Below are 25117 nucleotides of genomic sequence, written 5' to 3'. Positions count from 1 at the left end.
TTTCGTCGAGTGCGCCTTTAACTTTACCCCAACTACCTCCCCTCATTAAATTAATCAAACACAATCGCCGGGTAACTCGAGTGACCGCATTGAGCCGCCCAGTGCTGTGAGGGCTCGATTTGTCTTTCGGAAAAGGTGGGTAGATCCGTTACGTGTTTTCCGCAAATAACGAAAAAATATATGCCGTCGCAGTAATAGTTAAAGTAATATTAAATAGCGGATCTTTTCAAAGGGGGGGGGTTCTCAAAAATTATTATTATTAACCCCTTAATGACAAATGCATTGTTTTCAATGGGTTTAGGGACCGCCCATTGTCCTTAAGGGGTTAATAAAGATATGAACATTTAATAATAATAATTTCAATAAAATAATTTAGCTGCCAATCATTTTAGCAATTTTTATTCTAACTATGGGGAAATAAATAAAATTTTTAACCCCTTAAATATTATCCTAATGATTATCAAATAGGAGGAAAAAAATTCATGATAATTAAATAATGATACATTTTTTAAAAACTGTCTGATGTTTTGGGCACATTTGGTGCGTGTGATGGACGCATCCACCACGGGTGATCCAGAGCAGCTGGAATACATCATCTCAGCATGGAATGTACGCTTTACGAGTTTACTAATCTGTGCATTACCAGATGACTCCTGCGCTTTTAGGGCTTAAGCACCTTCGAGTTGGCATGTGATCACGCCAAAATCACGGGCGCCGTGCGTGATGAGTACACGGGTGGCATATGTTCTAGATCAGTCACTATAAGAACGCTGATGTAACCAAAAGACATAATATCACCCAGTGTTAAAAGTGAAAGCTGCCGCCGAGTCGGTACCTGAGATAATTTATACTAAAAACGCTGGAAACGATCCAAACCCGGTACAAAAACAACTTTATTAATCAGCCGGAGAGTTTAAGGAAACATTGAAAAGTTTTACTGAAATATATAAGAGATATTAAAGAGGAAGCCCCTTATAAAAACCCATATTGCTCTCCTTAAACATAAACCCCAGCGCTGTATAGAGTATAACTAATAACCCCCAGCGCTGTATACAGTAATATAACCCCCCAGCACTGTATACAGTAATATAACCCCCAGCGCTGTATACAGTAATATAACCCCCCCAGCACTGTATACAGTAATAACCCCCAGCCCTGTATACAGTAATATAACCCCCAGCGCTGTATACAGTAATATAACCCCCCAGCGCTGTATACAGTAATATAACCCCCCAGCACTGTATACAGTAATATAACCCCCAGTGCTGTATACAGTAATATAACCCCCAGCGCTGTATAAGTAATATAACCCCCCAGCGCTGTATACAGTAATATAACCCCCAGCGCTGTATACAGTAATATAACCCCAGCGCTGTATACAGTAATATAACCCCCAGCGCTGTATACAGTAATATAACCCCCCAGCGCTCTATACAGTAATATAACCCCCAGGGCTGTATACAGTAATATAACCCCCAGCGCTGTATACAGTAATATAACCCCCAGCGCTGTATACAGTAATATAACCCCCAGCACTGTATACAGTAATATAACCCCCAGCACTGTATACAGTAATATAACCCCCACGCTGTATACAGTAATATAACCCCCAGCACTGTATACAGTAATATAACCCCAGCACTGTATACAGTAATATAACCCCCAGCACTGTATACAGTGATATAACCCCCAGCGCTGTATACAGTAATATAACCCCCCAGCACTGTATACAGTAATATAACCCCCAGCACTGTATACAGTAATATAACCCCCCAGCGCTGTATACAGTAATATAACCCCCAGCGCTGTATACAGTAATATAACCCCCCAGTGCTGTATACAGTAATATAACCCCCAGCGCTGTATACAGTAATATAACCCCCAGCGCTGTATACAGTAATATAATCCCCAGCGCTGTATACAGTAATATAACCCCCAGTGCTGTATACAGTAATATAACCCCCCAGCGCTGTATACAGTAATATAACCCCCCAGTGCTGTATACAGTAATATAACCCCCAGCGCTGTATACAGTAATATAACCCTCAGTGTTGTATACCATAATAATAATAAATAGAGTGTCCGGTTTGGTGATTAAGACTGAGCCATTCTATTGTTCCCCACAGGCAGTATGATAAGGAGTCGGGGTGTTTAGTAGATCGGGATCAGATAACAGAGCGAGAACCTCATACAAATGGCTGATATGAAGCGGCCAGAAAACATTATATTATGGGGCAAAAACTAAAATCTAAAAGAAAACAAAAAACAGAACAATCTTTTTTGGAAAATTGGAAAATAATTTTTTTTATGTAAATTCTTGTGGGAGTTAAAAAAAGGAATACTTAAAGAGGAAACAGAGGGTGGAGGCAAACGGGTTTAGACCGGAGAATGTTTCAAAAAAAGGTTTTAGAATATGTTGGTGAATGTCAAGTTAAAATTGTAATTATTATTATTATTATTGTTATTATTATTATTATCATATTATTATTATTATTATTATTATTATTGTTATTATCATATTATTATTATTATTATTATTATTATTATCATTAATAATAATCTATATTAAAGACAATCGGCCTGGAACATGCGATGGAAAATCGTAGCCGGAGGGGAAGCTCTCTCCACGTGAAGTGCGATTCCCACCAATTCCCGCCTGCGCGTCGTAACCCCGGCGTGATGTCATTCATTTATTACACATCATTCAAGGCTGACTACGAGGTAAAAAATAAATAAATCAGGGATGCCAGTGTGAGCCGACAAGTGCCTCGCCGACCTTCCCCGCGCACCCATCGCAGGCAGGCAGATCGGGGGTATTTACATCGCAGATATCACCCTCGGGCGGCTCAACCCACACCGCCATGAAAATCATGACTCCTCAGGAGATAAAAATATTCTGGATGGAGTCACCTGTATTCAAGCAGGGATTTTAACCTCAAAACCACCAATTGGAATGTTCACATAGAATTAAATCTGAGTAGAATGTAAAGGCTCCAGACTGTGTGACCCTAAGAGTCTGCCCATTCACCCTGAGACTGGGGTAAGAACCTTGAGACCCAGGGGCAAACTCTGACCTTTTGCCAGGTATGTATATAAAGCAGGGCCACCTGAGAGCAGACCTCTAGTTGTCTTTTTTGTAAGTTGGTGTAATTGATTAAAGTTCCAGCAGGTGGCGATGTAGAGATACTGGATTGTGAATTGCAAATCTACTTTACTCCTCATTGCCTTTGCTAATCACTACAACTCCCATCACCAGCAGCTTTATACCGAGTAGCAGAGGGTTTATGTTTTTAAAATCTGAAAATAAAAGCAAAAAAGAAACCTGAACCATGAATTAAATGATTTACACGGTAAGTGTAATAATAAGGTAATAACTCCATACTATAGAAACATAGAGTCTGCCGGGAGATCGGCCCCATCCGGCCCTTCTAGCCGCCCGTTTCTCCTGCTGTAAAGGCTCAAACCTTCATCAGTCGTTGGTCTCGTCTTAGATTCAGGAGCCGTATGTCTATCCCATGCATGTTTAATCCCCTCACTGTATTACCCTCTACCACTTCTGCTGGGAGGCTGTTCCACCTTCTTAGCAAAGTAAGATACTTTATACTGAAAGTAAGATATGTGGATGGGGTTAACTTCTATGAACGCATTCCTGAGTTTTTTAATGCTAATAATTATACCTGTTAATGCATGTTAATACTAATAATTATACATGCAGTTATACTAGCAATGTATCCCCAATTAGCCCGGGCGTTCCAAAAATTCCAGGCCAATAAAATAAATATGATGTCACTGCTGGTTATTTATAGCCCTGTGCCACATTTAGAATTTCAAATGTGACTCTAAGTGTAGTTACCACGTTTGGCCTGTAGGTGTCAGTGTAACACCAGCAGGCGCTCATGGACTTCAGCCGGCCCATCCCCATCACTGCAGTGCTGCGCAGCATCTGCCGCGCCCGTCAACACGGCTCCGCCCCCTCCGGCTTCACCCGATTCACACAGCTAGGAGGCTTCGCCAGGAGATGGGAACTTCCGGTTCACATCAGTTTCCTGGGTTGCTGGCATTTAAATCCTGCTGGAAGAGGCTGATTTGGGGTTTTTCGGGCCGGTTTCTTAAGGAAAATTAGTGCAGCTGCAGAGGAAACGTCTTTTTGTCCCCAAAATAATTCAGATTTGGGTGCAAGCGTTACTAGATTGCTATTTTTTGTTTATCCGAGATCAGCTGGAAGCAGAGGGTAAAATCAGGGTTAAATTATATTATTTTGGGATTTTTAATGAATTTAGCTTTCCAACTTTCTTAATTTTGAAATACTTCCTTGCCATAGCAGCGGTGTGTCTGGGGGGATTATTGAAGTCCTGATAATCCCATTATTCTTCATTTCTAGGTGTTTTAGGTAGGCAGCCGGTAGCGCGTTAGCCATGTTTAGCTGGCTGGGTACAGATGATCGACGGAGGAAAGATCCGGAGGTTTTCCAGACGGTCAGCGATGGGCTGAAGAAATTATACAAAACGAAGCTTCTCCCCCTGGAAGAATATTACAAATTCCACGAGTTCCACTCGCCCGCCCTGGAAGACGCTGATTTCGATAATAAACCCATGATCCTGCTGGTGGGGCAGTATTCTACCGGGAAAACTACCTTCATCAGGTAGGTGTTTGTCGAAACGGGGTCTGTTTGAGAAAAAAATATATAAGAGCAAAACTGTGCCCTGAGAGGGTGGTGCATAAGTGGAACGGCCTCCCGGCAGAAGTGGTAGAGGGTAATACAGTGAGGGGATTAAACATGCATGGGACAGACATACGGCTCCTGAATCTAAGACGAGACCAACGACTGATTAAGGTTTGAGTCTTTATAGCAGGAGAAATGGGCGACTAGAAAGGGCCCGTTGTACAGCGCTGAGGAATATGATGGCACTATGTAAAACATTAAATAGTAGATGGGGGGGGGGGGGCCGAATGGGTCTGATCTGTCGGCAAATATTTCTATAAATGGAGAATTTAGATTCAGGAGCCGTATGCATGTTTACTATCCCTCACTGTATTACCCTCTACCACATTTGCTGGGGGGCTGTTCCACTTATCTACCACCCGCTCAGTAAAGCTTCCTTATCTTGCATTACAACAGAAATAATTCCTATGAATAAAAATATAATTTAGCGGGTTTTCTATTCAATGCAGTTAGAGTCTGACGCAAGTTGCATTGTTGCCTGTGGCTTCGATTCAGGAGCCGTATGTCTATCCCATGCATGTTTAATCCCCTCACTGTATTACCCTCTACCACTTCTGCCAGGAAGCCATCCCACTTATCTACTGCCCTTTGGCGATGGTCTCTTGTGCTTTTAAGTGTTTATATCGGGTTTCTGTAAATCGTGCCAATCGGTGATAAATATCAGTTGTGTAATTTAAGGAGTCCCCCCCCTCCCCCTCCGCAAACTTCCAAGAAACTCTTGGATTCCCCTCCGTGGATATCCGGTAAATTCTTGTGGGACTCTCTGGGTTTTTGCCCCGATCTCAGGGTGAAGGGGCAGATTCTCGGGGTCACACAGTCTGGATCTTCCTATTCCCCCTGCGCTGTGATCATATATAACCCTCCCAGTCTGTGCTTTTGCCCCCAGTACGTTCTGGTTGATATCCCTGCTTGAATGCAGGTGACTCAATGAAGTGTATCTTTAAATAATACGTTTTTTTTTTTCGTTTTTTTTTCCCCATGACCATTTGGGTCACACATTTGGTAATTCGCTTCACGATGGGCTATTAAAGGGTTAATATTTCAAAGGCGTTGAGGTCTTTTAGAAAGTTCCCGGGGATGTAGCTATGCAGTTACATTATTATTATTGTCCTGGATTTCCATCACAAGTCCCTCCGTTTCTTGGTTTTCGGTGCATTTATCCTGGGGCTAAAAAAGAACCTGAGTTTTTAAATCCAAATTACGTAGGGCGGGGGTCGCTAAAAAACACCGCTTTTATATTTTCTCTTATTGGTATTCCAATTGGCAGTCAATGTGCCGCACCCCGCCTCCGGCCCTCGATCTATTAAGTAAACGTTGGCACGAGCCGTCAGATGTTGGGCAAGCGATGATGTTAGAAGCAGAGTTGTTAAACCGCATTCCGGCAGGTCGAGCGCCGAGGGGTTTATCGACTAATATTACAGCAAAGCCTCAGCGAGCTTCTCCTGCAAAAAGGGTTCGGCGTCTGGCAAACCGGGGCAAAGGGCCAGGGGGCCGATGGCTACTCACCCATGCCGTGGCTTCTCGGCCCCTGCAACTGGGCACGTTCTGCCACAGAATAAAAACACTAAGAGAAGCCGTCTGTATTATGTGCAATTTTTAATAAACACGGACAAAAGTTAACATCGCCTCGTCTCCAGAACATCAATTATAGGGTTTACAGAACAATTTCCTTCACGGGTGAAAACTTGTCTGACACGCCTTCAGCCGGCGGATACCTGTGCTGGCGCTCACTTGCACGTTTGTTTTACTGAGAGAGTGGTAGATAAATGGAACAGCATCCCAACAGAGGTGGTAGAGGCTAATACAGTAAGGGGGATATAAACACGCATGGGGTAGACATACGGCTGCTGAATCTAAGACGAGACCAACGACTGATTAAGGTTTGAGTCTTTACAGCAGGAGAAGCGGGCATACTAGGTTTTTATTCCAGCTCTAGCTGTGCGCTAGAATGATTTTGTAGCACCGGGTCCAGATTGTCCGGATCGATACATATATCCGGTGGATTCTGAGTCGTACAAAACCCAGAAGGACGTTCGGGGTCGGCGGGCGTTCGAATGATTTCAGAATTCCTGAGCGAAAGGCTGTAACCCCTTACCAGACAGACAGCGAGGGGTTAATTGGCTGAAATCTAGAGATGTTTGAAATCTTTCCCTTAAAATGTATATACGTTACAGCGGCGTGTTTCGGTTACGTTGGTGCGATGGATAGAAGTGCTGCTGCTGCTTAAAATATAAACACAAGAGTTTGGGGGTCACTGCGCTGTTTTCATGGAAAAACAAGCACATTTTTGTCCAATTTCCACTGGAACACAGGAGTGATGGGAGTGATAAAGGGCCATTGGAACACAGGAGTGATGGGAGTGATAAAGGGCCACTGGAACACGGGAGTGATAAAGGGCCATTGGAACACAGGAGTGATGGCAGTGATAAAGGGCCACTGGAACACGGGAGTGATGGGAGTGATAAAGGGCCACTGGAACACGGGAGTGATGGGAGTGATAAAGGGCCATTGGAACACGGGAGTGATGGGAGTGATAAAGGGCCATTGGAACACTGGAACACGGGAGTGATAAAGGGCCACTGGAACACGGGAGTGATGGGAGTGATAAAGGGCCATTGGAACACAGGAGTGATGGGAGTGATAAAGGGCCATTGGAACACAGGAGTGATGGGAGTGATAAAGGGCCTCTGTACGCCTATGAAGAGATTCCATTAAAAATCAGCCGTTTCCATGCAGTAGTCATTTACAGCATTAACCCCTTCATGTTATTTTCATGGGCAAAATCTGCTTTTCGTTCAAAAAAACAAGGACATTTCTAAGTGACCCCAAACTTTTGAACTGTAAATCCCTGCAGGATACCATCTAGCAGGTGTTGAGTAGAAGGTAACGGGGTGCGGGATGCCCCGGCCGTTGGTGCGTATCCGTAAACTCGCTACATGAGCTCACGCCGAGCCGCCCGTATGTATTAACCCTTTAATCCCCACACCAAACCTATCTAGATGCATCGGAGATGTGTATAGGCGCTCCTCAGCCGACATAAACCGCTCACTGCACGCTAAGCAGATACAGCAGAGGAGATCCGGAATTCTGTTCCATCCTTCTTAATATTCAATTACCTAAAAACATGTTCCCTGGTTACTATAGCAACCGCTTATCAGTGCCTCATTTTGTGTCACATGACAATTTAGTGTTCCCGGTATATAATAGGAACGAGGCAATATTTTACCTGAGTGTTCTTGGCAGTGGATACCCGGGAGGTGGTTTCAGTTAGGGTGGTTCTTGCATACACAACGCATAATGTTACCCTCTAGGTTCTTCAGCTATGTCTGAATTGAAGAAGCTGGCTAAGGATGATGGGAGTTGGACAACTCTTAAGTCTCCTTCAAGGCTTGCATCCTTGCTCTATTGTATGTCTTGGTGTTAACGCTACCGCCGTACCTGCGCGAGGCAATGTGTATACTACGTTTTGGAAATAACGCTGTTTCCGCGTTTCCTTCTCTTCAGGTATCTCCTGGAACAGGAATTCCCGGGCATGAGGATCGGCCCTGAGCCCACCACGGACTCCTTCATTGCAGTGATGCAGGGCGATGTGGAGGGGGTCATCCCTGGAAACGCCCTCGTGGTGGATCCCAAGAAACCTTTCCGGAAACTGAATGCTTTTGGAAATGCGTTCCTAAACAGGTCAGTGATGGTGGGGTTGGACCGAGTCTTTCCGTTTTCAGCGGGTGCCAAAGCCATTTATCAATTCCAATGGAACTCCCAGAAAGCAGCCTGCACTGTAGAAGTATCGGGCTGCTTTCCCCGGGTGGGATGAAATTAGATTGGGTGGTCTGTCCACGAACAGTGTGTCGGGGTACGGTGTTAGAAAGCAGACGCCGCCTGTTAAAACCGTAGCGGGTCTTCTGTATGCGGACTAAACCCATTGACGAGTATCTGTTCTGGCGCAAAACCAAACCTAAAAGATCTGGATGACTGCGGGGTCGCAACGATTAAAGGGCTCCCTGAAAACATTTTATCACTCGGACATTACTTTAACCCTCGCAGGAGGCTGGAAATCGGCATCCCCTGCGTGGCTTCAGGTGTAGAGTCTGATATCGTATAATTCTGTTCTGCACTCCTCCCTGACTCACAGAATTCTTCTGCTAGAATAACATTATTTAATATATATATATATATATACTAGATTAATAATATTTGATTTATATTGTGTCATATTATTAATATAATTTAATGGCCAATTGCATTTAAAATCTTATTTAAAGTTAACTTTATTTAATTTTAGTTTTTTTTTTTTTTTTTTCTTTAACTTTTTTGTTTTGGTTTTTAGCCGTCGGTAAATCTAGAGAATAGTTGTAACTTCCCTTAACTTCTGTATTGAATAATATATAACGTATTATTAGTTCAGCCTGTGTAATAATTGGTTAAATCAGTGAGTTTTTCAGTCTTCGCGGCCGTTTAATAATTTATTCTAGAACCGTAGCCCGTCGCGAGGATAACGTTCCGTAAACAAATCGCTGGCCCTGGCGATAAAGGGATGTCTGCGGAGTCGACGTTTTGCGACGCGCTGTACATCCGGGATATTTGTAGGTCGGATCTCGGGCAGCCAGAGCCGGTTTCTGTTAAACTCTCATGCGCTCTTACTTTGCTTTGCAGGTTTGTCTGTGCTCAGCTTCCTAACCCGGTACTCGAGAGCATCAGCGTCATCGACACCCCTGGGATCCTTTCCGGGGAGAAACAGAGGATAAGTCGAGGTAGGAATATCATACAATCTCACTTAAAAAATAAATAATAATAAAAAAAATAAAAATAAAATAATAATAATAATAATTTAAAAAAAATAAATATAATAATAAATATATAATAAAAAATAAATATAAATATATATAGTGCTTGGCAACAATGTAACTGTTTAAAGGGTCATTGTGCGAACCTGGAGAATTCTAAGCCAAGTTATAGTCATGTGATCCAACGCCTCTACTTTAGCCAACCACTAAGAGCTGTATGGGCAGCCTGCGCATGTACATAATCATATTGAGGTCGGTGCCGCTTTGAGCATGACCGGTATTCATCCCTTGTTGGGAAATTCAGGACATTAACCCCTTAATGACAAAGCCCGTACATGTACGGGCTCAAAATGCATTGTTTTTAATGGGTTTAGGAACCGCCCATTGTCCTTAAGGGGTTAAGAAGGGTAACAGTAACTTTCGGATGCCCCTTACGGCTACAGACGGTTGGTGGGAGATGGAGATCTCTGGGTCATGCGGTCAAGTCAATGGGCGACTCTTTTTCTTTTCTTTTACTGTGTTTTGAGTTCCAATTTTTTTTTATTGTGATATTTCGCACTTATATGATAACTGGATCTGGAAAAAGTAACTGAGAGAAGGGAAAAGTAGCGTCCGGCTGGTAATTAATTTTCAAAACCGAACACGGACCCCAAAAATCTAACCAGGAAAGTCTTCTGGGTGACCGGCTGAGGGTCCCGTCCTCTCTGGATTTGGAAAGCCGGCTGCTGTTGTGTTTTTTGTTTGTCTTTTATTCAATTCTTGAAAGCTTATAGAGCTGAATATTGATGAGAATGATGTCAGAGTTCTTGGGTCCGCGAGGCGGATGTCATGCAGGCTTTGACTGGTATCTCGGCTGCTCTGTCGGGTCGGCTGAAACCCAAACCTTAGAGAATGTAGATCACGACGGAAACTTCTCACCTTCTTGAAGGTTCCGCTCTGCTAAATGCAACGCTTCGAGAGCTACGTGCGACATTTCGGGCATTCCTTTGAATTATACAGCGCCATCATATTCCACAGCGCTACGTAAAGGGTAAACTCGACATAACGCGTATTGCATCACATGACAATGTGAGCGTACCTTTCGCTCAGAAGTTTGGGGTCACTTGGCTGTTTTTCAAGGAAATTCAGGCTGTAAAAGGGTTTTCTAACGATCAATTTAGTCTTTTAACCGTAACTCGGCAACTAACACAACATTGGAACACAGGAGTGATGGGAGTGATAAAGGGCCATTGGAACACAGGAGTGATGGGAGTGATAAAGGGCCTTGGAACACAGAAGTGATGGGAGTGATAAAGGGCCATTGGAACACAGGAGTTATGGGAGTGTACACTTATAAAGAATTCCAGAGAATTTGCTTTTCTTTCTGAAACAAGAGAATTTCCAAGTGACCCCAAATATCTGAACAGTAAACGAGGTTGGGGGGGGTCCTGGTCTAAGAAGATCATTCTTTAACCATGTAACATGTTATTTCGTTTAGGATTTTTTAGGGAGTGCTGAGTTGCTGCGTGACTCAAAAGAAACTTATAGGTCGTTGCCTTACAAAAAAAATAAAAAAAATATATAGTCCAATCCTAGGTTTAAAGCAGAGGTTTATTTGCGTGCAGGTTTCCGCTCCGATGTAGAATATTGTCTGAGACCTGTGCTCTTCTAGGATCGGGTTTCTTGTCCACAAGACTGGTTTATGAATGTGGTGTAAACTCCATAGTCAGATTGTTTTATACATTTTATTTTAATATATATATATTTTTTTTTATTTTTTTTTCTCTGGATTATATGATGAGAATGTAACCCCCGCGTCCTTGTACTTGGCTGGGTGTCCTTTTGTGGTATAAACGCTCGCTGTGGCTTTTTGTTCTTGCAGTAGGATCCGCCGGCCAAACTACCTTTCATCTTTCAGCTGTGTTTATAGAGCGAACGCGCGTAGCGGAGGGTTCCGGCCCGTTGTGATCTATCATACCGACCTATCTTCACCGACGTATGACCAGTATGCCATCACACTCGCAAAGAGTTGCACCCCAGCATTGAAGAGGTTAACACATTAAAAATTCAGCCTTTCTCTTGATTTCACCAGGGAGGGGAGGAAGGGGTTACATATGTCTTCAGAGAGTGTAGCTGCGGAAGAAGATTGGGGACCCGGTGTTCCTCTCTAACCAAGGCACAGACCCCATCTTCACCGACATTGTTAAAACGCGACGCCTTATGCTTGAGGGTTGCTGGAAGATTATCCGCTACATTATATCCGGTCGGCTGGGAGGGGAGGCTGCCAGCCCCCCCCCCTGCCGTGTGCTGATACATTGTGCCTGACAGTAAGGAGACGGCTAGGCCGCGCCTGCTGTCGGAGAGGAGACCAGGTTGTCGGAATACAGCCTTCTCTCTGACAAATGGAATAACTCTGCATGCACGCAGGTCACCGAAGGGTTATCTGTGCTTTTTATTGATTTGGAAAGGTTTCAACAATTTCAGTTATTTTAAACATTCCCGTGGAGGATTTAACCAACTGATAGGAGAATCTCCCTTCATGCCCTCGCCAATTATAGCTCTGATGGATATATGCGGAAAGCATTGGTCGCCTGTCCGCTCGTGGCCCTCTGCCAAGTACAGGCCTCGGGGGCTACAAACACATGAGTATTACTGCATATCTGCTTGAACACAGATGGATCAAATGGACCCTTTAACTCATCTGTGTTCAAACAGGGATATATAGTTGTAGGCTGTGAGGTCTGGTACTCAACCTTACAATGTAGCAGCTATAAAAAGTCTTTAGCTACTTAAATGAATCTGTCACACACCCCCCCCATCTCATTGTTTCTTTCTTCCTCGTTATCTCTCGCCTATTAAGTTGCTGATTATTGTTGATTGGTTCAGGTAACCTTAGCAAGGGTGAAAGCGAGAGGTCATTGCTGAAAGCACACGGTTAACGGTAGATAACTAATGAATGTAGCTATCCTACAAGCTATATCGGCGATAGAGTAGAGTTACCACCTTTGGCCGAGTCTTCTCCTGGACAAGGTTTGGAGGGCTGCTCCTGTGGGGGGGGGGGGGGCATGGTTTTATAATTGACGACAAAAAAATTGTTTAAAGAGACAAAAAATTGAAAGATAAATTATATGAAAAAAGGGAGATGAGAGAGGAAAAAGGAAAGGGAAAATATGAGAGAGATAAGAATAGTATGATCTGTATCATTAACCGGCAGCCATACGTTTTGTCGTTAATGAGTGCAATCGCCCGATTTCGGAGCTGCGCATGTCTTTCCTGTATGATCTTGCATGCGTTACCCACTTTGTTTTATGTTTCTCTTATTTAGAGAAAGAAGAGAGCGGTTCTAGTACCCGCCATCGATGTGCATATGGAGGTATTCAGAGGCACTAAATGGCTTTTTGCGGCTTTGGCGGCATCTAACGGGTGGGAAACTGTGGCCCCCCAGCTGTTGGACTATAACTATCCCTGGGAACAGCCGACCCACTTGGCTTTTGGGGCAGTCTTTACAGCTAGGCGGGGGAAGTGGTGCTTAGCCCCTCCCATTTATTGTTGGGCCCACCGATATCTAACATTTAGCCACTCCCATACCAGTAAGCGCTGCCTTCACCCTTCCTGTCTCCCACCTGGACAGCCGGTGGTGGTGGGGGGGGGTTTGGTAGACATTGGGGTAACATGGCTGAAAAGTTCCCAGGTGCGATTAATGGCTTTTTATTAACAGTTATAGTCCAACAACCTTGGTTGGCCCCGAGCCGCGCTTGAACTATTGTTGGGTAACAACTGACAATGTAACTTTTACTGACCATTTTTTGCTCAGATTCAAAAGTGCTTTATTAGTAATAATGTAACTTTTTTTTGGGGGGGGTGAATAAAAGAGAAAAATGCCCTGTTACAGACCAAAAATTGTGACACCTGCTTTACAAACATAAAAGGACCTGGTAACTTTCTACTAACAGGAAGTTGTTGCCTCCTATTATTGTCAAAACTCCGACAGGAAAGCAGGAAGAGGATGCAAGCTTTAGTCATGTGATCCGCTAAGATGTCTTACGAGAAAAAAAAGTCCCAAATTTGGGTGTCTGGTGTTATTTTTTGCGCATTCTGAACCCAGACTGTCCTTGTTTGCTCTTCATGCCTTTGTAATTATTTACTATGAATGTTCTGGTGTTCTCGCCGTATACTTCATAATGGTTTTGTTAGGTTTTTTTTTCATATTTTTAATTCTCATTTAAAAAAAAAAAAAAAATTATATTTCTAGGATTTTTACTTTGATTTAAAAAAAAAAATCTATAAATCCTGGAAATATATATTATGGTAACTTTCATACTAGAAACAAACCGTGCTAAACCCGCTTTAATCGCTCACCAGATAACATTAACCTGTAAAACCCAGCCTATTAATGATAAACCCGCCAAGTCGGTTATTGCTTATTATGTGCTTTATCTTTTAAATGTTTTTGTGTTTTTGTTTTTTTTTTCTTTTGTTCTTTTCAGCAGTGAGAACCTTAACTTGGAAGGGTTGGTCATCGCAGTAGCAGCAAAAATAGCTTATTACTTTAGTTTTTTAATTTTTATATTTTATTTATATAGCAAGCAATTTATGCAGCGCTTCTTACAATAAAATATATTGGAGGTGGAGAGAGGCTCGGCTCACAAGCTTACAATCTTGAGATAAATGGTGATGCAAGGTTTCTGTCTTATACTAGAAATACAAGGGTTAACTTTTAACCATTTTAAAGCTGCTGTCCCATATGTACAAAGCTTAGTTAAGATTCTTTTTATCTGAAACCTTTTGCAAAGTTTTCACTTTTTATTTTAAATTTTTTTTTTTTTTTTTTTTTTGTGTGCATATAATCGCACACCCAGTTCAGGGAAGGTACCCTACGGAACATAAACGGCCAGGGGCCTTATAGAGGGGCGATAACGGGCTGCCTCTGCTGCGTAAACACTTTGGGATAAGGATACATAAAAGCTGTTGATCCGGCGCTGGGTCCCGAGCGTTCCGTCTGTTCTCGTTACATTGTGTTATCTCTGGCTTTGTTTAAAGCGGATCGCGTCCTCGCAGTTTACACAGATGGATTAGAGAGGAAAGTTTTTCTGAAACACCAGCAGACTCAGTGTTTTCACCCCAGCTGTCGGGCGGCCAAACAAAATGTTTGATCGCAGATCCTGTGATATCGGGAAAGTGGTATAATATAGAATGTAATAATTTATGTCTCTGAAGAAGGTTAAAGGTACCGGCTTACCTGCCTAAGTTTTCTTTATAAAGAAAAAAAGAAATGTATCATGATCATCCAAACTGCGATACTCTCTGTTCCATACAACAACCCCCGCCCCGGCGTCCCAGCCTGGCATCAACGCGGCAAAACACCCAGGAGGTAGGGTGATCAGGGATGATACGCCAGACGTGTATGCTTTGCATATGTTGACCTAACTGAAGGACGTCTCCCTACGTTCATTTATTTGCAAACGTGTGTTTTCTCTGTGCGTTTTTCCAAGATTTCTTTTTACCAGATGGGCCGATAAGTCCTTGAGTAGCTTGAAAGGTCTACCTGTACATTGTATGGGGCCAGCTCAGTCCTTCTTGCAGGAGAAGCTCTCTGGGGTTGGACCTTCATCATGCATGGTGAGGTCTCACCTACCGGTTCTTACGGAAATGGAAGCCCCATGTTCCTGATAACCCCTTAATGACAAAGCCCGTACATGTACGGGCTCAAAATGCATTATTTTCAATGGGTTTAGGGACCGCCCATTGTCCTTAAGGGACACGGAAACCTGATATTTTCCAGCAGATACGACCTATTTCTCCTGCTATAAAGACTCAAACCTTAATGGGTCGTTGGTCTGTAGGTGAAGCCCTGCTTCGCCCAGTCTCTCTGTCAGTTTCTTCTTTGGGTGGTGAAGTGGTATTTGGCCACACTTCCCATCCACTAAAGGTCATCTACCCCCTACCTTCAGCTATAGTCTTGCTCCTTCATGAAGCCGCTCTTCGAGAAGACAGTGATCTTTGGGAAGCCTGTCTTGGAAAGTTTCTAGTTAGGCCTATAAGGACAGACGTTCTACATACAGGCAAGGCTAACGTGGGGTCACCTTACATGACCCCACCGGGCTATTGGGGAGTGTTCTCTAGGCAGAGTAAGTTTGGATGTGTTGAGTGAGTCACGGACCAGTACTTGGACCTCTAAGCCCATGCACCTCACCCCCCGGGCCAGAAGGTGCCAACCCAGACCTTTTCTTTTGCTAGATCTCATCCATGCAGGATAGAAACGGGTGGAACCTTCATGAGTCACGGACATTCCTTTTAACGCTCGCTGGAAATTTTGTACCGCTAGGAATTCCGAGAGATTATTTTTAGATGTCTACATGTTGACGTAAGTTATTTTGCTGGCTTTACTCCGTGAAGTGCAGGGGTTTGTCACATATTTTATTCACCGTAAGCCTCCCGAATCTGTAAGCTACATATAAAATATTTTTTATTTTCAAGTAACTTATTAATACTTGTCCATTATAGGCTTCATCCCCCTGTGATCTGATAATGGCTTAACTGAGGGATCATGGGAAACAAAGGGAAATTTGCATGGAAAATGTAAACATACATTTCGTTTAGTGGAGAGTTTAATCTCCGTTGTCACGATAAACCCTAAAAACAAAAAATGCTATTAACCTGTTAATGACTGAAGATGTAAGGCTACGCCCTACACTACCGTCACCGCGGCTCATTGCAGCACCGACCGGCGAGGGGATGATTGCCACTGGCCGCCTGGAGACCCAGGCGTACCAGCAACAGCCAATAGGAGGCACTCGGTAAACATTGGCAGTAATCTCTGCCTCTTTCTGCTTTGCCTAATCTTGGGCCAAAGAGAGAGAGAGGCATAGAATAGTGTTAGGGGGAGGGGGGGTTGCAGCCAACTTTGTCTGTGCAGATATATAGATTTAGGGTGAAAACATAATTGCATTAAAAATACAAAATAACATTTTGTTTTGTTTTTCCTTTTTTTCTTCTTCAAATATTATGATTTTTATATGTGTGATTTTTATTTTATTATATATATAATTATTATATATTAAAATATATTACTTTGTGTGGTTAAACTAAATGAGAGAGAGGGACATTATGCTTGAAAAAAAGATACCTAATAGCACTTGCGATCTAGACTTCTGTATTCTCTGCTCCGTGGGACCGAATCGTCCAAACAAACCGCGGCGTGCTTGATAAAAGTTTCTGGAGAGGGTATTTATGTATTCCCGAGGAAATGAAGGTCGTTTGAAGTGTTTTTAACACCTCCTGGTAGTTAATATGGTTTTACTTGATACGATCCTGTTGGGGAAACTCTCTAGTGGGCGATACTAGACACTAATGTCTTCATTCCGGACACACAATCCTCCCGAAAACAAAGCTGTTTCCTGTACGGCAGAAACAAGCCGAAGCCGCCGGAAAAAAATGGACAGGTTTGGAAGGTATCATACCTCCCAACTGTCCTGTTGCGCACGGGATAGTCCTGATTTTCACTCCCAAGCTCCGCCCCCTCAGCTTCCTGTTTTGTTGGGGCTAGAAGTCTGGAGGTATGAGCACTTAACATGGAACAAATGTCTCAATTAGGGCACATATATCTGGGGTAGCTGATGCACTAGTAGTGTGGGGTCATGTGACATCGCGTAACATGACACCGGGGAGTAGCCACCAACCAAATACAGTAGCCCTAACAGTGAGGTTGTGATATAGCAATAATAAAAGCACCAGTCCGCTAATGGTGGCCTGATAACAGATCGATAGGTAAAGCTCCTCAATGAAGTCAGTCACCTGTATTCAAGCAGGGATTCCAGCTGTGTTATTGATGCTCAGATATCGGAGTGTGAAGATGTCAACTTCATTCAGTATTGCCCTGAGAATCTGTCCATTTACCCTGAAACCCAAGGAAGCGGGTTACCTGCCTTCTAACGTATGTGCCGGATACATTATATCACAAGTGACGAATGGTTTTCGTTTCTGGATTAGGCTATTGTTCTACCTCGGATGTGACCGTTCCTTTTTTGAGGCATCGCAGAGGCTGCGCTTATCTTGTACTAATTTATAATTTGTTTCCGTTCGCTTCCTTTCCAAAGCACACCCAGCACAGAGTTCACAATGGAGTTATCGAGCCATTCAGGCATGACTCGTTCAGGCATCCAGGACAGCGAGAAGCGTGTAGATCTGGCAAAATCCTACTGATAAATAGGGAGGTCTCATGGACATTAATCCAAAGTACGGTGGGGAATGCAAGCAGGATATCTAGTCGGAGGCATTAGCAGCATGGCGTCCTCTATGCTCCTAGAGCTTAAAGTATCGTGCACAGTACTGTAGACCCCATATCCAGAATGATATAGATATATTCCGGGCCGCTAATTTGAGAGAGAGCTGTGGAGATGGAGCGAGGGATTGAGCCAAGGTCGAGGAGCGGGCAGAATAAGCGTAGATCTCATCTACAGCAGCCTGAAGCAAGGATAGGCATCAGTATGGTTTTTGGGAGACATTCCATCATATCTTTCATGAACTTTCATAAGCCTTGTGTTGGAGCTGGTTCCCATGCTTGACACTTGTCTAGTCCTTCCAAACGTTTGCAGTGCTTTCCTAGTAACCCAAGACCATGTTCCTTCTTATTCAGTCCCTGCTACCTCTATAAATTATATGCCCAATTGTCAAAAGGCTGAGTAGGACATTTGGCCAGCTGTGGACCTCTGACATAACTCATGCCTGTAGAGATACCTCCTTTTGTCCTTTAGATGGTATGGTCCATCTGGTTCAGAATTCTGGTCAGTCGAGTTTTCTCTATTTGGTTCTTATTAGATCTTTTTGGTTCTTTGTGTCGCAGGCTATGACTTTGCTGCCGTCTTGGAGTGGTTTGCCGAGAGAGTCGACCGCATCATTCTGCTGTTTGACGCACACAAGCTGGATATATCCGACGAGTTCTCCGAAGTCATCAAAGCTCTTAAAAACCACGAAGACAAAATGCGCGTGGTGCTCAACAAAGCCGACCAGATCGAGACCCAGCAGTTAATGAGGGTTTATGGTGCCCTCATGTGGTCTCTGGGAAAGATCGTTAACACACCCGAGGTGATCAGAGTCTACATCGGATCCTTCTGGTCTCACCCGCTTCTCATCCCGGACAATCGCAAACTGTTTGAGGCCGAAGAGCAAGACCTCTTTAGGGATATTCAAAGCCTGCCACGCAACGCAGCGCTGAGGAAACTCAATGACTTGATCAAGAGGGCGCGATTAGCAAAGGTAAGGTGCAAATATTTAATTTTGCTTTACTTAAAAGCCTTGCTCCTTAAAAAAAAAAAAAAAACTATGCCACTATGCACCTTGTTATGAATATTAATGAATACGTGTTTTTTTTTTTGGGGGGGGGTTCGTGTTTTCGTTGTTAATATTTTCTCTTCTTCCTGATTGTGTTGAAACCAGCCCTAGTTACCAGATATTTACAGTAATGCAATGTAGCTTTAAAAAAAAAAAAAGTATTTATTTTGTGAAAATTGGATTTGAAAGGCCAAAAATGGAAATATTTAGGATTTTTTTTTCTTTTTGGTTTTGGGAAAAAAAATTGGAAAAAAATTGAAAAAAACAACCTTACAAAATATTTTTGAATAACCTCAATACAGTGTTTTAAGACTTGTTAAGGTTATTAAAGGCAGAACAATGTTAATGATTTTTAACCCTGGAGCTACTGGAACAGCCATTTAAAAAAAAATAAAAAAAATAAATAAAAAATATTTCACCAAAAAAAAGTTCTGAATTTCTGTGTAAAGCTTAATCCACTCACTTTCTTGACTTGGACACGATTTGACGTTTCCAGCTTCTATGGTTTTGGAATCGGTAAAGAGGGCTGTCCTGTAAATTGAAGATCTGCGTCTTGTATAATTACATGGGAACAGTTTATTTAAAAAAAAAAAAAGTCTGTTTCCAATTAAAGTTAAACAGCAATTGATGAGTGATCAATTGCATCCATTCAAAATTTTAATATAATAATAATAAATCCACTGTTCTAGTTTCATCTGTGACTAAAAAACATAAATATTATTTTGTACATTTCAGATTAAATGAATTTGACATTAAACAAATTTGGCATTTTAAGTGCAAATTTAGGTAAACCTAATAAACTGTATGCTCTTAATGTTGTTGCAGAATGGATTTCGATGACTAAAATGTTCAAAGAAATTAATTATTGCATTTACATTTTTTCACAATTTCATTTTTTTATCTAATTTTTGTGGCTTCAGTATTTCTAGAAAGTGTCTCAAATTACAGTGGGTTATACGCGTTAACATGCATGCCTGGGGGCTGATAGATTTCAAGTAATAGTCTATCAAAAAAAAAAATATATAAATTAAATTCAAGGCTGAGAATTGTGAAAAAAAAACTGGAAGGGGGAAAGCTTTTTTTAGTTTTTGTTACTAATCATAATTTATGAAACTGGGTTACATTAGAGAAGCATTTTTTGGATATAAATAGTAATCCTCTGTCCTCTGAAACATTTTTTAAAATATTTATTTTTACACTGAAGGTTATTCTGCGGTAGCGGTAATCTGTGTTTTGGTATTTCCTGTATATATTTGAAATGTGTGCTTTCCTTACTCAGTGACCTCATCGCTCGAGTTAAAATATATATATATATATATTTATTATATATATATATATGTATCCATTTTAATGACATATAGGGACTTAATAACAAAATGTGGGTGTTAAAGGTGCTGTCCCATTCAATTTAATACTTTTTTAAAATTTTTATTATAATTAAATATAGCAATAAAACGGCATCCCTAGAACTGCTGCCCAATGCTTTTCGAGCATTTTAACCAATTAAACTATTTTTGAGTATTTTTCAATAATAATGAAAAGGCAACATGATGGAAGTCTGAACCTGTCCCGATTTTAACTTGAGATGAGGTCTAAAATGCAAGTGCGATGAGTAAAATGAGGACTGTCTGTATCAAATGATATTGATATTATCCCTGCTGCCCGGCGTAATATATGATGATATCCCTGCTGCCCGGCGTAATATAACAGACCAAATCACCGCTGAATATTTATAACGCCAGCTAAATCTACAAGGCAGAAGTTCTAAGAATGTTAAAAAAGATCTGGAATTAATGGTGCGTTATAAGGACATTAAATCGTTAATAAGGTTGCTCACGTCAAAATATTTTGTTTCTGTTCCAACCCAAGGTCCATGCGTATATTATCAGCTCTCTGAAGAAGGAGATGCCCTCGGTGTTTGGGAAGGACAACAAGAAGAAGGAGCTGATTGCCAGCCTTGGGGAGATTTATGCCCGGATCGAACGCGAACACCAGATCTCCCCAGGCGACTTCCCCAGCTTAAAGAAGATGCAGGTACGGGAAACATCATGGTGGACTTACTGTGTCTTCTTCTACTCTTTCCCAGCCAGTTTCCCCACGCCTGATAAAACCATAAAGGAATCCTGCTCTGAAAACCCCCCTCTTCTTAAGTACTTAGTATTTAATTTAGCCTGTTTTTTATATATATTCAGATTTATATTTATTTTCTTAATCTACATTCACAAACGGGGTTGGCCTTTTTTTATTATTATTATTATTCAAATTTTCTTCCAATGTCCAGAGTCCCTCAGACAACTTTCAGCCCACATAGGAAGTCAGAACCCATTTCGTAGGCTTAGGCAAAGATTGTTTCCAGCCGAACGGATCTCCTCAAAAAAATAATAGAAGGTTCCTCCAAAACCATGGCTCATTGTCTTCCCTCTTTTGTTTTCAGGACCTTTTGCAGTCACAAGATTTTAACAAGTTCCAGCCAATCAAGAGTAAACTCTTGGAGACCGTGGATGAAATGCTGGCTCATGACATCGCCCATCTGATGGTTCTGGTTAGACAGGAGGAGACTCAAAAACCAGTTCAGATGGTCAAAGGTGGAGCCTTCGAGGGAACCCAGAATGGTCCCTTTGGACACGGATATGGGGAAGGTGCAGGTGAAGGTATTGACGATGCAGACTGGGTGGTGTCCAGGGATAAGCCCATGTATGATGAGATCTTCTACACGCTATCGCCTGTCAACGGCAAAGTCACCGGTGCCAATGCCAAGAGAGAGATGGTAAAGTCCAAGCTGCCCAACACGGTCCTAGGCAAGATATGGAAACTTGCGGACATAGACAAGGACGGATTGCTGGACGATGAGGAGTTTGCGTTGGCCAACCATCTTATCAAGGTCAAACTTGAAGGTCACGAGTTACCGAATGACCTTCCGTGTCATCTCCTGCCGCCATCAAAAAGAAAAGTCGTCGAGTAACGGAAGAGGAAGAAGCGGTTTCATGATCTAATGAAGTCTCTGAGACACATGTTTACTTAAGTTATACATATAATGTGAATTAAGTCTGCTGTGGCATATTGAGTTAGTCCATACTGATATTATTAAAATGCTAAAACTAATCTTAACAACTTAACAAGAAGTTATTCTTCAAAACCTTATCAAAAGGTTAATTGGTAAGTGTTTTCAAGCTTCCAATATACAGTATATAAATATATATATATTAGAACGGGAACAACTTCTGACGCAGAGAATATAAGACGTTCCATTTCTTTCCGTAGCGACGTATTACGCGTCAGATATTTTTATGCTTTCTTAATACCTCATCGTATCGTCCTCCCGATGTGTTAATGCAAACAAGCATGGAGTATTAGATTTTAATCCAAGTAATTTATAACCTGTGTTTTGTCTAATTGGAGTCCTAAAGCATCACATGATCAACAATTAACAAAACACCCTTTAAAATAAAAAAAAAAAAAAAACTTTTAGAAAATTAAACTAGTGTTTATTCTGACCGTGGCCTCTGGTATTCGTTGAGGACCCCCTAAACTTGAACCTTATGTATTCTACTGGTTCCAAATGCTACCTTTTCATAGCTCATAAAATTGGTTGAATATGTAGGTGTGTTTTAAAAAAAATAAATAAAAAATTACCAATTTTAGAAATGTTCTTATCTAGGAGCTGCCATATGGAATATTTAACACACATATATAATGCTCCATTATCCACCCCATCAGAATTGCTCCTGCCCTTGGAGGAAGGTGTACGGAGAATAAGACGTGTGATATATTACGTAGAATTTTATGCATAACGTAGAAATAAAAAAAAGCAAATAATTCCAAAAGTGTTACACTGATTTACGTAAAGCACAAATGTATTTTAAGAAATACATTTTCTGATGCTTATGTACCTTTAAATGTGACAGGTCCACTTTAAAACGAAAGTATATGATATAATGTTATACTTTATAGTATTTGTGGGGTTTTTTTTCTTTATTTTTGGAGAAAAGAAATGGAATTTGTTTTTGTTTGCAAATTTTGCAGAGATTGGAAACGTATGTGGACGTTGTGGGGGAGGGGCGCATGGTGTATGCAGAAATTGGTATATGTAAGAACAGAATCCTGTATGGTTGGCTTTAGATACCCGCGTTGTTAACATTCCGGAAGCCGCTATTCTGTATTTGCGGGTTATACGTTTATTGTTAAGGTCTGTAATTGGCGGTTTACCGGACAGCCATTCCCTAATGGGGCGGATCCACGCCGAGATGATATGCAAGTGGTAGTTTCATTTTTCTTTTACTGCTTATATATAACTTATTTTTAAATATATTGTTTGAAATGATTTACATTGTGTGATTTCTATTATACAGCAGTCATATATTAACATTTTTATTTTATTAAATACCTCTTCTAAATGTAATACAATAGACACATAAAGACTCTGTCTTATGTTTGCTTTGAGTAGCGAGTCTGTGTATGTTTATCTCTCTTATATTCACTACACATCCATGTAATACAGGTTAAGGGATATTTTTAACTAAGGGACATAATTACTATGTTAATACCGGTAGTAATTTATAATTATTACGATTTATATTGGAATCCGTTTTGCCTGGCCACCAGGGTGCTTTGCTATAAATACAAAAACTGAAATCAGGAAGCATACTTCAGTACACTTCCTGCTTATAGGCCGTAGAAAGCATACTTCCGTACACTTCCTGCTTATAGGCCGTAGGAAGCATACTTTAGTACACTTCCTGCTTATGTGCTGTAGGGCTCTATTTGAAGTCATTGGCTATGCTAGCTGAGCACAGTGATTGGTTGCCGCTACTCTGATTTCTCTGGGAGCTCAGCTCTGGGTGACGTCAACTGGAGGACTACGGTTTGTGTGCAGGAAGCATACTTAAGTACACTTCTGTTTTGCTTTCCTCCTACCTCCTAGATGCCGCTACCGAAAGCAGAAGTCTCATTTTCAAACTAAAAAATACATGGGCTAAAAAAAAATTGTCCCATTATTTGCTCATATGGCAGGTCCACCTCGACATATATGTTATCTACATCTTTTAAACATCCCTGTACCACAAGGCCAGTCACAGGCCCCCTGAAGTCATTAAATATTTGTAACCGGAGAGGCACTTCTTACGCAGTTTAAGGTTTATCCAAATAATAATAATAATAATTTCATGAATAATTAGAAAATAAATTATCAGCGATGGGCTACACTGCTCTTGCTTACAGTAAAATATTTTTCAGTCAACACACAATCTGTAGCTTTTCATGTCTTTCGTCAGTCGTTTCTGCTCTATTGCGAGATTTCATCATGACTTTGGTATTTCATGAGATGGAAAGAATTTAACAATTTTGATAATTACTACATGAACACAAAACGGTCCGATTCTAAAGAATGTGCTTCCTTCATCGCTTGGCTCTTACCGTCCTACATCATATGGCTGTCTGGACGGGATTATGCCAAGGCGTGGTGTCGGTATAGTAAATATGAAACTCTGGGTAGGGTTTGGGTGTTTAACGCTACCAGGCATAATGTTACAAAATTATTACAAAAGTGTCAAGTTCAGCAGAGTAGGTGGAACAGCAGCTTTACCCCATTCCACCACTCCAGGCTGTAAGCCTTCCTATGTCAAAACCCGATTAAAGGATCAGGTCCTAATCTCTCTCTCTCTCTCTCCCCCCAATCTCTCTCTCTCTCTCCAATCACTCTGCTATCTCTCTCTCCTGTCTTCATGTGTCCAGCACCTGATAGGGTTATGAGGCCGTGTCGTTTTTAATCTGTTAAAACGACCTATTTCACTTTGAGTGAATCGTGATTGTACCGCAGAACTGTTCTTCCAAAAGCCTTAATCGTTTTTTTTTCCTTCGACATTTTAAATCTGAAGACGCTCGAGATCCAAAACTTTTATTTGTTCGTACTTTTGAAATACTACGTTTTATTCTACGTGATCGCTCTCGCATACGCTCCTGTGGGAAAGTTTGCACTTTGCACATAAATCGTAGTAAAATATGTATTTCCTGAGTCAAAGGCCAACGCTTGATGCTTGACAGCTTAATTGAGCTGAAGGACTTATTCAGCCCCCCAATGGCTGATTATCCGGTACTGTGTGAAAAAATATTCACATCTGGGTCTGTGTCCCCACTTCAGGCTTTACGAGCTGTGACTCCGGTTTCAGATAACAGTTAACACGGGATGATACATTTTGAGACCATCTAGTTTTCCTTGAGAACCGGCTGCTGGGCTGGGGTACTAGTCTAAAGAGTGGCCAGGCAGTATGGCTTCCAAAACACCATTTGGCAGGCAGTATCCTGA

The 25117-nt window shown here is 41.7% G+C and overlaps 1 protein-coding gene across 2 annotated transcripts; it reads left to right on the top strand.

The window, feature by feature from the left end:
• The first annotated feature begins 4032 nt into the window (after nt 1-4032).
• EHD3 (EH domain containing 3) lies at nt 4033-23220 on the top strand. Of its 2 annotated transcripts, XM_053460718.1 has the most exons (7): nt 4033-4642; nt 8228-8404; nt 9377-9474; nt 12812-12859; nt 18329-18741; nt 20686-20850; nt 21251-23220. In XM_053460718.1, the coding sequence occupies exons 1-7, from the start codon at nt 4416-4418 to the stop codon at nt 21776-21778; spliced, it is 1656 nt and encodes a 551-aa protein (XP_053316693.1). In that variant the 5' UTR covers nt 4033-4415; the 3' UTR covers nt 21779-23220. The 2 variants fall into 2 exon arrangements, with proteins under 2 accessions (XP_053316693.1, XP_053316694.1); XM_053460719.1 differs by lacking the exon at nt 12812-12859 and having other exon boundaries at nt 4034-4642.
• Nucleotides 23221-25117: the final 1897 nt, after the last annotated feature.

Source organism: Spea bombifrons, chromosome 3 (genome assembly GCF_027358695.1).
Source record: "Spea bombifrons isolate aSpeBom1 chromosome 3, aSpeBom1.2.pri, whole genome shotgun sequence".
Taxonomy (NCBI): domain Eukaryota; kingdom Metazoa; phylum Chordata; class Amphibia; order Anura; family Pelobatidae; genus Spea; species Spea bombifrons.
The sequence above is the reverse complement of the archived record's forward strand: the minus strand, read 5'-3'. Positions and strand labels throughout refer to the sequence as shown.